Source organism: Alosa alosa, chromosome 24 (assembly GCF_017589495.1).
Source record: "Alosa alosa isolate M-15738 ecotype Scorff River chromosome 24, AALO_Geno_1.1, whole genome shotgun sequence".
NCBI lineage: Eukaryota > Metazoa > Chordata > Actinopteri > Clupeiformes > Clupeidae > Alosa > Alosa alosa.
The window spans coordinates 9,114,798-9,127,610 of record NC_063212.1 but is presented as its reverse complement, the minus strand read 5'-3'; the positions used below and the strand labels follow the sequence as shown (position 1 = coordinate 9,127,610).

At 41.8% G+C, this 12,813-nt stretch overlaps 2 protein-coding genes across 3 annotated transcripts; one reads left to right on the top strand and one right to left on the bottom strand.

The window, feature by feature from the left end:
- The first annotated feature begins 21 nt into the window (after positions 1–21).
- On the top strand, positions 22–5,373 carry tada2b (transcriptional adaptor 2B). Its single transcript, XM_048236216.1, is given in 3 exon segments — positions 22–370; positions 918–1,783; positions 1,785–5,373. Coding segments are annotated over 3 exon segments (1,527 nt in total). The 5' UTR covers positions 22–100; the 3' UTR covers positions 2,176–5,373.
- A 153-nt stretch (positions 5,374–5,526) lies between these two features.
- On the bottom strand, positions 5,527–9,805 carry grpel1 (GrpE-like 1, mitochondrial). Of its 2 annotated transcripts, XR_007192628.1 has the most exons (5): positions 9,654–9,805; positions 8,491–8,647; positions 7,840–7,921; positions 6,843–7,265; positions 5,527–5,950 (listed from the first exon to the last, which is right to left on the bottom strand). XR_007192628.1 is itself a non-coding variant. In XM_048236218.1 (4 exons), the coding sequence occupies exons 1-4, from the start codon at positions 9,719–9,721 to the stop codon at positions 6,919–6,921; spliced, it is 654 nt and encodes a 217-aa protein (XP_048092175.1). In that variant the 5' UTR covers positions 9,722–9,805; the 3' UTR covers positions 5,527–6,918. The 2 variants fall into 2 exon arrangements, 1 of the variants encoding a protein (XP_048092175.1); XM_048236218.1 differs by having other exon boundaries at positions 5,527–7,265.
- Positions 9,806–12,813: the final 3,008 nt, after the last annotated feature.

Genomic DNA, 12,813 nt, shown 5'->3' with positions numbered 1-12,813 from the left:
ATATTAATGAGACGCAGCACTAGCTGACCGGAGACACTCTAGTACGCATGCCCTCCCTGCGAGGTACTGCTGCTTCCAACAACAAGCAGAAGCCAGCAACATGGCCGACCTGGGGAAGAAGTATTGCGTGAACTGCCTAGCAGACGTTACAAATCTGCGGCTTCGCTGTACCGATTGCCAGGATATAGAACTTTGTCCGGACTGTTTCTCTGCAGGCGCCGAAATTGGTAATCACCGCCGATGGCACGGCTACCAGTTAGTAGATGGCGGGCACTTTACCCTGTGGGGTCCCGAAGCGGAGGGAGGATGGACGAGCAGGGAAGAGCAGTCGCTACTCGATGCGATCGAGCAGTATGGCTTTGGAAACTGGGTAAAATGCATATTTCTCTCATTTAAAAATGATTAAATTATCAGAGCTGTGCATTTTCTGAAATGGCGAAGCAACAGTACTGTTTGTTCGACTTGTATTGGTGGTTGCAATAACATTAACGAAAGCTGTCAAAATGCAGCGAATGTTTGGTCAATTATCGGTATCCTACTCTACGTTAAGTTATCGTAACATCGAATGATAATGCAGGAGTTTCCTCGAAGAAACTTAGGCCTACTTTTTGACTTTCTTTTGGAATAGGCAGACGGAAGCTATTTGTAGTTTGACGGATAGTTTGAAAGATAGCAAAATTACTTATCTGGCGAAAAATGAGCTAATTCCTATAGTGTTAAAACCTGTTATGATATCAGTGATTGTATGGCCAGCTCTACTTTTTAACATGATGTTGCATGAATTGCGAGAAACAACTATGAATGAATTACTAGGAATAACAGACGGCTTCGTTTTTTGTCTTCAAGCAACAGTGTAATCTCAAGAATGCGTTCGACCTCTCATAGTTATATTCATTTGAAAATCAAATGTTTTACAGGAGGATATGACTGCCCCAGGCAGGACCCCTCAGGAGGCCATGGACCACTATGTTACCATGTACATTCATGGCAACCTCGGGAAGGCTTGCATACCTGACAACATCCCCAACCGTGTGACTGACCACACCTGCCCAAGTGGCGGTCCGCTGTCCCCAAGCCTAACCACCCCACTGCCCCCGCTGGACATCTCTGTTGCTGAGCAGCAGCAGCTGGGCTACATGCCGCTGCGGGACGACTATGAGATCGAGTACGACCAGGAGGCGGAGAAGCTGATCAGCGGCCTGTCGGTCAACTACGACGACGAGGACGTGGAGATTGAGATGAAGCGGGCGCACGTGGACATGTACGTGCGCCGGCTCCGAGAGCGCCAGCGCCGCAAGAACATCGCCCGCGACTACAACCTGGTGCCCTCCTTCCTGGGCCGGGACAAGCGGGACAAGGAGCGGGACGGGCGCCCCGGCTCGGGGTTAGCAGGCGTCGGGGTCGGGGGGGGTGGCACAGGGACAGGGGCTGGTGGCGGAGCAGGAGGAGGAGGAGTAGTGGGGGTGGTAGGCGGACTGGGGGCCGCTCCCTTGGGAGCGGGGGGTGCTTCCACGGGCACGGTGGTTCCATCGGCGGCTGTAGCGCCCAAGCGGAAGATCACCAAGGAGGAGAAGGAGCAGCGGGTAAAGCTTCGCCCGCTCTGCCAGCTGATGGCGCACCGCGAGTTCGAGGAGTTCTTCGAGAACCTGCACAAGGAGCGTGTGCTGCGCGCCAAGGTGCGCGAGCTGCAGCGCTACCGCCGCAATGGCATCACGCGCCTTGACGAGTCGGCCGAGTACGAGGCCGCCCGGCACAAGCGCGAGAAGCGCAAGGAGAACAAGAGCGAGCCAAAGCGGTAGCAGTGGCGGAGGAGGAGGTGGCCAGGGAGGGGGCGGGGGAGGCGGAGGTGGAGGCGGAGGTGGAGGAGGAGGAGGCGGCACGTGTCCCGGAGCGGGCGGCATCAAGGAGGAGGGCAAGGACGGCGAGTTCTCAGCCATCGAGAACCTGACAGGCTTCGAATTGCTGTCTGACCGCGAGAAGGTGCTCTGCAACTCGCTCAACCTCACCCCAGGGCGCTACCTGACTGTCAAGACTATCATCATCAAGGACCACCTGCAGAAGAGGCAGGGGATCCCTTCCAAGAGCCGCCTGCCCAGCTACCTGGACAAAGTGCTAAAAAAGCGCATTCTGAGCTTCCTTACGGAAAGTGGCTGGATATCCCGGGATGCATCCTAACAGCCTGGAAAATGGACAGGGTGTTTTTTTTTTTCTTTTTTCCCTCATTTTCTCATGTCTCATTATGTTTGAAATGGGGCCAAATTGCTGGACACTACATGCAGTCCTTATTCAGATGTCCATGTATTTACTGATGTACAGTCAAGAAACAGAAACAATATTCCATGTTTTTTAGAAAAAAGAAAGAAAGAAATCCGTTCCAGTCCTCAACCTGAAAGGAACAAATATGCCTCTATATTTTATACTATACAACAGAGTGAGACTTTACAAAGAGATAAGAAAAGGTTAGGCTATATTTCTATACAGAATTCCCTTCTACATTCGTTTTGCCAAGGAATCTCACATACTAATTAAGGTTTATAAGCATTTGGATGTGGAAGCACTTTTTGCCTCATTCTGATGGTGAAGTAAGGGGGGGAGGTCATTCTCATTAAAAGATGATGTCCTGGAGAACCACAAGATATGGCAGCTAACCTTGTCAGGCTGCACTGCTAAAAGGTGCCATTTTGTCTCCACCATTGAATATCAATTGCTTTGTGTTGTGGAAAACAAAACAAACAACAACAAAAAACACAACAACTTTGTTCATCTCCCTCTCAGGTCTCCATCATAGTTCTGATCAAATCGACAGCTATGCTGATGCCTGTGTTGCCTCTTGAGGCTTCAAAGAAGCACAAGGTTCTTTTCTTTTGCCACAGTGTGCATGTTTCTTTCTTTGCTCTTCCAATCTCACAGCTTGTCCATTGACTCTGAAGTGAGTGGAGCTGCGATGTTTGAGTTTTCCTTGCCCATCGTGTTGGATGTGTTGGGCTGAACATGTTCTTTTTACTGGTGTGTTGGAGGCGCATATGGTTTAAGTGCTGTGTTGCAATTTCTTGTGAAAAAAAAAAAAAGACATGAGCATGTTTACTCTTTCCTGCTGATGCTCAATGTAGTTTTTTTGTTTTATATTCCTTGCGTGAACTGTTGTCGGTCGGGTGTGTGCTTGGTCTAGCTGGCTTTATTAACATTGTAAAATCACTGTTATGGATGCATTGATAATATCTTTGTCCAGGGGGAACTGTCCAGAAGAGAAATAATAGGTCCCGCCACTGTGAGCAACATGGGAGTCTTTGCTAGAAATTAAAGACTAGATGTATAGTCCAGATCACGTTAGGTTATGGTGCAGAGGTGCTTAGATATGTGGTTTCATCAATCAGTGTATGTGGTTTGTGTGTACAAAATGAAAACAGTGTTGCAGTGGAAACTAGTGAGAATAAGTATGCATGTCCTTCCTGAAAGCCTTGTAAAAAAGAAACCTTTACCCCTTTGCTAATATATTTTTGCTATTTCCAATGGAGGCATAATTTAGATGAAACATATTTTTGTCCCAGTGTGCATAATTGTGTGTATCTGTGTATGGAATATGGACTACTGCTATGTTAGGGACTCCTCAAACATTGTGGCCCACATAGAGAATATGAAGAACTACTAAAAGAATGACAAAACCGAGTAAAAACATTTATAAAACAGAGAAAAGTGAAGGAGATTGAAATGGGGCAGATAAGATGGATGAAGAATGCTTCTGCATTCCACTTTGTGTCAGGCAGATTTTATGCCTGAAAAGTATTAAAATATGGCCTATTTCCTGTGCAGACAGTCTTCAAAAGAAGAAAAAGAATATCCTTGACACCTAAGATCACAGTCAGCTTTGTAGCTTTTGTTGGTGAGGAGGTACAGCCAAAGCATTAACCTGAAATCTAAATCAAGGACCTGTGGGGTCCTCCCATCTCTCTCCAAAAAGGAGAACACAAGCCCTTTCTGCCTCCTACTCATTATCGCACTGTTATCAAAACATTCTCTCTCACATAACGCCAGCTTTTTTTTTTTTGTCTTTCTCAAGTGCTGTTCCAAGATCAAAGGAAGGGATGTTGTTCGTTGTATCGACAATTTAAAGAGAGAGAAATCTAGTCACTTGCTTTTTTCTCCTTTACAGCCTTCTGCTGTCAGGCGCTCTTTGTATGCCTTGTTTGGTGTGGCTGACTCGACCCCATTTAAATGTAAATAGCAAATTGACTAGCGATGGCATGCCAGGGACACAGATGAATACAAACGAGATTTTGGGGTGCGGGGGAATGGTTTTAAGCTGTCGTCCTCTCATCACTTCCATAAGTAATATTGCTGGACACACTACTTATCTCGCCCTCTTCCCTTCGTGTCAGCCATGTCATGTTTGTGATGGAGGCTTTCTGAAAGAAAGAAAAAATTCTTTCTTCATTTATTCTTTGCTGGTGTGCTGGCTCCTATATCTTAACCACAAGCACTGGAGGAACCCTGACCAGTCTGATTACTCCTGACAAAAATGAAACTCTTATTCATTAAAAAGACAACATATTGTCAAGCAGGAAGTCACATTACTGCTATCGACTCGGTGCTTCCAGATTTAATATGGTCACATCTCTGTAGAGTGGGAAACTGTGACCAAATCAGGTACCTTTATTAATCAAGACTTTGTGTGGAGACCTCGGTAACCATTATCCAGTTCAAAATGTCTGTAGTTGTGTGTTGTCAATATCATGCCAAACTTTTCAGAGCTGATCTTACATTTAGTATGTTGGAATCTAGAGTAGCTAAACATGATCAAAGTTGCTTTGAAAATGCTTCAAACCAAACATATCCTATCTTTGTTTTGTAGGCATTTACCAGGTCTTTTTTTTTTACAGCAGTTACAAGGCCAGATACAGAAATAGGACAAGCAAATAATTATAAGCAAAATTTCCTCTATTCTACAATCCTTTTTGTGTTTTACATTGGGTATACAATTGTACATTTTATTTCAGTGGGACGTATTGTGAAGTATCTGAGTGAATGTAAATAATGTTTTGAAACTGAAATATTTGAAAAAGAAATGGGATATTCAAAACAATGACCTGTGAAATGTAAAGTATTTTATTTCAAGAGCAGTTTTTATAACTTTTGTAAGGAAAAAAAACTGAGAGCGATGTTCGCTTTTACAAAGTTGCTTTTTATCTGTATGTTGTCCTAGCATGCAGTTGAGTTGTTTTTATGTACCTGTAGTACGCTCAGCAGTGGTAGGCAGGTTTAGTGGTTGAGGCCGTTATGTGGGCTGGTTCTCTGCCCTGCATTTTGTGATTGCACATTGCAATTTGTTTGCGTCAACCTCTTGTTTTGTATTAAAGTGCACATACTTTATTCTGATGTTGCTGTCTGACTGTCCTTGCATCCTTTGCAGTTATTATAATTTTTACACCATGTAAGGGTGTCTTACTTATCATTAGGTAATTCAAATTGTATAGAACTGCTATAGCCAATGTACATGTTCCATGTGACAAAGTATTGCCCGGAAAGAGGTTTTGATATTTCTGTATTGACATTTTATTTCAGTAGACTTTTCAACTTTCATCACATGTGCATACACATTTATTTATACAGTCCAGTCATGGAACAGAAGACACAGTCCCTTGTCATGGTCAGGTGAAGACCTTCAAAAAGGAAGATATTACATGAAACATACTGTAATCATTACAGAACTTTGAATTATGTCTAAGGTAATGGGTGTTTGTGCTGCCAGCCCAATGGTTGAGATTTTACAGGAAGGGAAATTTGCCATTTAGGTCTCTTGGAATGTTTCCAGTTGTGACTATATTTATGATGTGATATTTAAAACATAATTAAATATGTTTATTTCATAAGTGTGAAATATAGATACGTTTTTGAAGTCCACAAGCAATGAGATTTACTGTATGTTGTTGGATGCCAGTGATTTGAACAGAACCTGAAAAAAAAGGATACATCTTTGTTGAAGACACCACTGGTTGTGCGTTTCCCAGTATTAAAATGGCTAAAATGGCAAAAATAAAAAAATAATAGGTTTCAGAGAATTAAATTTTAGGTTCGCTAGCTGTTAGTATCTTTCTGATGGTTTACAAAAATCTTCCCTTAGGACTCAAGCTGACAGAATGGCTTTGTAACTTTTACAATAGAACCACAGTGCCCAATTTTTCTAGTTGAATAAGGTTTGTGGCCTTGACTCATTTTCAAACAAGATCATTCATGTCACACTAGTTAATCTTCCAACATTTCCATCTGAAAAGGTAAAGAGCAATTTTGAACAAAACTCTGGAGACAGTAAGAACAGGACCTAAAATTAACTTCATGTCAAGACTATGGCCATAATGCACATATGATACAGCTGAACCCTATGCCAAATTGCCATACATCTGTAAAAGACTAAAACCACTGTACGTGGTACACTGATCTGCTGTAATTGGTAAGATTTCAATGTTTCTGTTGCTGTATTAGCTTCATCACAGCTCCATTCTGTTTGACCAGGATGTTCTCCTACCTATGGACTTCAATGATACACCACGTATAGGATTGATAACATTATGGCGTTTTTTTATGATTAACATAAGCATAGCTTATTGGAAAACTGGACGAAAACAAATGCATACTCTGACTGTACTGACAGATGACTGCAGGAGAAATGTGCTGTAGGTTGAGCCTGACATCCTGATTGACATGAAGTGCTTGTTCCCTCCCTCCCTATTTTTTAACATTAACTCTAGGTGAGGGTCCAGAGATTTGCTGTCAGTTTGATCCTGTGTTTTAAGTGTTTTTTCCAACTCTTTCAGGCACCATTTAATGGGCTCTCATATAATGCCCACCTTCAAGAGCCCAAACAGATCAGAACAGATGTTGCCCAGGTAACAGGACGTTGCCACGGCACCAATGCCCCAGGGCCTAGGGAGCCTTGACCACGCCCACCAAAGCTGGTCGGAGGGTGCGTCCATGCAGCTTGTAACCAACTTTGGTGACCGCCGCAACAGTGCCTGGCTCCTTGCCCGCGACAGGTGCTTGGAAGAGAGCTTCGTGCTCGTAGGGGTCGAACTTCTGGCCGTCAGGGTTGAGCTTGACCAAGCCATGTTTGGTGAAGACCTTCTGCATCTGGACCTCGGTCATGACCAGCCCATCGTACAGGTTCTTCAAGTGAGGGTTCTGTGATGTGACCTCCTCCTTAGGCACACACTCTGTTGCCTTCTCCAAGATGTCTGCCACCTCTAGAAGATCTTTACAGAAGCCCTGGATGCCTGGAGGAGACAAAAAAAAAAAATAATACCACCCCTGGCACACTTTCAAAGTCTATGCAGGGATGCAAACCAGTAAAGGGCCGTTCACACCAGAAATAATAACCACAACGATAACTACGATAAAAGCGTCCACGCTGACCAAGGATAAGGAAAGTCTCTCCTCGTGTTGATGAATGATGTCTACAATTTGCTGGATTCTGATTGGCCATCAGCTTATTATCGTTCTCAAAATGACTCAAAGTGATCCCCAATGATATTGTTATTTATGTTATCATTATAGTTTATGTATGGACGTTGTCATTCATATTAGTGATATTTCATATATATATCTCTGTTTCTCAAGGTCACCAAGTACTGTTGGTACAAAAAAAAAAAAAAAAAAAAAAAATTGGTTCTACCTAGCTTGAGTTTCTGCAGCTACAGAAGGTGAGTAGTTTATCTCTATGTTGTATTAAAAGTATCCATGCATATAAACTAAAAAATGGTTTAGGAGATGTAGAAGATCAACAGAGCAAGGTACAGTGACTTGGCCAGGGACTTAAGCCCTTCCGCTTTCCTCACTGTAAATACTCACCGTACAACTTTGCATCGTCCACCATCTTCTGACTCCTATGTCTAAGGTTCTCTGTGTCTGCCAGTGCCCGCTTGTATTTGTCCTGACCAAAAAGTGTAGAAAAATGTGTACGTTTTTAGAGCTCAGCTGACACATTATCACACTTCAACTATTATTTGTGTACCGAATATTTCTGGAAGTGCCGTGGCAGGGCAGTACAAAACAAACTGACCAATACCACATTACCCTTACCACGTCTAACATGACTAAATACTGAAGCACTGAATTCAAGAAAGATTACCAAAAATATCTCAGTTCAGTGATAAATATCAGGGCCCTTGATTGTTTCTGTAATACCTGATACCATAAACTACTATGCAACTCATCATCAGTAACTTAAATTACCACTATTTTAGCAGTGGTTGGCCTGTGACTATTACAAATGGACAGAAGTAACAGGAAACATGACAAATGTTATGTGAAACAAACAATGAGTGCCGCTAAATGCCACATGGATTCAATGGACACTTGCACACAAATATTCTGTATCCCAACCTTTCCACTACAGGAAAAGCCGGGTTGGGAACTTGGGATACAGAATATTGAATTCTGGAATATTGGATACTGAAGAAAAACAGCTTTCTATGTGGACTTTATGAAGTTCCCACTCACTGTGAGTTCTTTGACTTGCTCCTCCAGTTGTACCTTCTCCTCGGTCAGAGCCTTTTCGGCAGGACTCAGCTCAGGCTTCTGTGCTCCACTCTCTTCCTCTGAGCCAGAGCCCGGACTTTTCTGGTGGGCTGCTGTGCATAGTAGCCTTGGAGACGCCCTATGACAGAACACAGGTTATGGGGATGGGAAAGGGAACAGCGAACATATTTCATTGTCAATATGAAATACCAATGTAGTATGAAATACACAGTCAGAACACGTTTAGGTCTCGAGAGGTCATACAACAATACCAACAACAAGACTGAAGTCTACATCAATTCGACATTAGCAAATATGAGTAAAGATTTACTCGAGAAGCGATGATTAGGAAGCGACTGGTCACCCATAGTGTTACGCCGCATTTCGTGCTGTCCCAGCCCTTGGTTGAAGGGAACAACGCTCACTAGCAATTTAACCTTGACAGCAACCAGAACCCTATGAACGGCAGACACAGACACTACTCGAACATTGTAAACTTCACGGTAACATTACCCACCAATAAGGAATCGAGGTCGGAAAGATCACATGACCGGCACTTTCCCTAACTGATTATCATAGGTGATTATTAAGTAACATGCTAACTGATAGCGAACGTCATGTAACGTCATGACTGGCTTTAACATTGAATCTGGTTCGACTGCAACATGTTCAAATGAGAGGTTAATACTAATAAAAATAGAGTATAAATGGCAAGCTAAAGTAAACTCAACTGAATAACGTTAGGTCTCAGCAAAATTGCCATCATAGTAGACGCTACTTTAAAATCCTATGTGATTTTAAGGGATGCTAGCATGCTAGCAAGCTGAATTTGTGTAACATTATTCTATGAACTACTGGACCATTGCAGTCAGTATGTAAATTACGAAACCAGTGAACGTACGGCTAAAACATATGACTACCATATGACATAATATTTGACATAACGTTCATATTAACCGTAGCAAAACGGAGGGGAACTTTGACTACCCAACGTTAGTTAGCTTCTAACGTTATCTGCATGTGACTCGGCTCAGGCTGTCGCTATCATTACGAGCAGAACCACACTGACAACAAATTTTTAACGTAACAAGATACATTACACGAGAAAGCACTTGAGTAAATTTTCATTTGAGAATTATTCTTACCTGACCAGTGAAGGAGATGCTACAATAGTGTAGCTCTGTCTTACAGCACGTACACACCAGCTCGCCATGATCAGTGATACAACACGTTGGAGGACAGTCTAGTGCAATCTGCAGTAACTCCAGTAACTTGACCAATCACAGCAGCCGTCTACAAACTCCCCGTTAGCCCGTCCAGTCAAATACGCGCAAGCGTCCCCTTTCCTTCCTGTAGTTTGGTAGAGCGGAAGTTAAAGGTCAAATGCTTCACACGTGAACAAGGACACAATGCTGTATCAAAGGCTGTGTTTAATTTTGCATTGTGTAAAGGCTATTTTTCAACTTCGTGCACGAATTTAAGGATAGCAAAAATACACTAATGACCCAGAGATTGGCAACAGTGTGGTCCAATTTGTTTGCGTCAACGTACGTTATCCAAACACGTACAGAACTTTATAACGTAACGTAGCTTTACATTTGCCTGGCACAATCATGACGTTATGTAAAGACAACACTCTTGAGGCCAATTTGGAAGCCAAAGTAACCCAAACAAACGACTCTTCCAAGCTATGTTTACCGTTGTCATTCAGATGAATAGGCTTATGACGCTTATCGGTCTAAATTGGGGAAATGACGCCTTCACGTGGCGACTGGTGACCACTTGATTTAAAGGAAAGGAGGGCACCAGCCTGCAAATAACTTTATTGACAGCAACGAAATGTTCCTTTTTTTCTATACATGAGAATGCCCTTGTCACTAGAGGTGAAGTGGTTTTCGTATTACATATTTGTCCAGTCATAAAAACTAGGTCCAATTCAAGACTCTATTCCTCAGTGGTTCCATGTGGGTGGAATGAGTTGCCCAGTGCTCTCCGTTCCTGTGGTAGTTTTGGGTCGTTTAAGAGTGGTCTAAAGACATTCCTGTTCAACATGTAGGCCTACTTAGTTGTTTAAGCGCTTCTTATGTGTTATGGTTTGTATAATATTGTTTTATTTTCATTAGGGTGTTGATTAATTTGACATTATTGTTTATTATTGATATTGTCCTTAATGTAGTCTTACCTTGTCATTGTTTTTATATTATTGATTGAATGGACATTATTGTTTTATTATTGCTTTTCCACCCATTTTCATTGCTTATTTTATTAGGCTATTGATTGAATTGATATTGTTGTTTATTATTACTATTCTCCTTATTATAGTTTGACCAACATTCTAATCTGTTCCCTGTTCAATTTTAAATATTATGTATTTAATTTAAATTTAAATAAATGCTGATGTGGTAAAATGTGTGTGTGAAGCAGCCACTCTACAGTTAAAGTAGCTTACTGACAGGCTAGAGGTTCATTTTCTTTGAACTGTAAATAAAGTTTGTCCACTGTAACTGTGGAAATATATCAGAATTGTGCTGCAGAATTGCACTTTGGAGTGAAACGTCCTTTAAAAGGATTTGATTGTCTGAGAATGCAGACCCATTGCCTTAATTGACTCACTATTCCAGCATTACAGTCAATGCTTTGGATAACTTATATGTACAGATCTAGATCTCTTTAGCATTCTAGATGTCTTATTCTTCTTTCCTGTTTGCTTAAAAGACGTCATATAGTCAAACAACCAGGCAAATCCAATGCAAAGCAGTCCACATGGTAGCTGTTAGGTTAGAATCACAGATATTTATTGATGAAATCAATGGCTTGTTTTCAATAAATACAGTCTGAGAACATTATGTAATGTTTGAGTTTCCTGGCTTTTGTAATCTTGCAAGGCTCCTAACAGGGAAAGTTTTCTCAGTCTCCCAGGTCTGAATAAATTATTGAGCATGTTAGTCATGAGGCCTAAACTTTACGACTTCAATTTTGAATTGTAAGTGGAAATGGTAGGAAAATCTTATGAATCCCTGCTTACAATTATGAATGGTTGATATTAAAGTTAAGGGTTTTAGGAAACACCAGGTTCAGATGATTAATTGAGCATTACAATGAAACATTCTGTGGGTTTTGGATTTATATGCAAATAAATAAACCATTTTAAACACATCTCTGTACACTTTGTTCAGTATAATACATTTTAAAGGTTACATTTAAGTGGGAATACAAAGAGAACTGGTGGGGCATGCAGAGAGCACAGACGTCAGTGTGTGATTGGCTTTTATATGTCGACAAAAACACTGTCTAATATTAATCATAAGATATACATCACCTTTATAAAAGGGTCATGATCCTACCCAATGAAAAGTATTACATTTTCCAATTTCAAGCGTTCCGTATGTACATTGGCAATGTCAGAGACTTCATTCTCCGTATTATAAATCAGTGTAGCATTAGAATGATCTTGAAGCGATTATTTAATTTAAAGGAACTGCCATGTGTTGCTTTAAATCCTTTTTAGAAGATAGCAGGGCATAGGGCTGTTCCTGGATCACCACCGCATCTTGCTCTGACATACCTCATCAGTGAGATTCTTGATTAAACAAACACGCTTGGTTCAGCAGCACAGCATTTACACAGACATCAATCAGATGTGTTTGGAGCAGGGATAGACGATGACGGCATCAAGACGATGACGACTCACCGAAGCCGTTATGAGCTACGTACAGACGCATTTGATAGACATTCGTAGCGCCCAATAAACGGCTCTGGGCATTCGTAAACCACGTTTCAAATACGAGGAAATGAATGTCTAGTTCCCAGACCCCATCTCAATGAGATGAGGTCTGACGTTAGCCAGGCTAACATTATATTTGAATTAAGGGCCAAATGGAATGCGACAGAGAGGTAGCTCAGAGAAACTCCAGGCAAGGTGCTACCCCCAGTTTGTTTGTTTCCAGTTTTTGGAGCCTGGGCTACAGAGACCAGGTTTTTTCTACAGTGTAGCCTACTCACAGAATTGGCAGCTATAGCGGTCATGGTGAGATGATTGCTGAATGTGACAAAAATGTTATTGGCTTGAAATCGTTTAAAAATTGCTGACTGCACCTATAACTGCCTTTAACCTTTAACACGGCACACACAGTTGATGTCAATGTTGGCCTATCATGTCATCTACACTATTTTTTGTCAATAGTGTTTTATTGTTTCCAGATTATGAACCAGTGCCATAGGTTTCATGGACAGATCATTCAACAATACAAAAACAAGGTCAGAAATTAGGTAGGAATAAAATTGAAACAGTTCAAAGGAATTCAT

Excerpts from the sequence above, each read along its gene's own strand:
- grpel1 (XM_048236218.1), bottom strand. The coding sequence starts at position 9,721 with ATGGCGAGCTGGTGTGTACGTGCTGTAAGACAGAGCTACACTATTGTA. Across the intron at positions 7,922-8,490 it reads AGCAAGTCAAAGAACTCACA|GACAAATACAAGCGGGCACT; the intron begins GTGAGTGGGAAC and ends CTTTTTGGTCAG. Across the intron at positions 7,266-7,839 it reads GGACGATGCAAAGTTGTACG|GCATCCAGGGCTTCTGTAAA; the intron begins GTGAGTATTTAC and ends TGTCTCCTCCAG.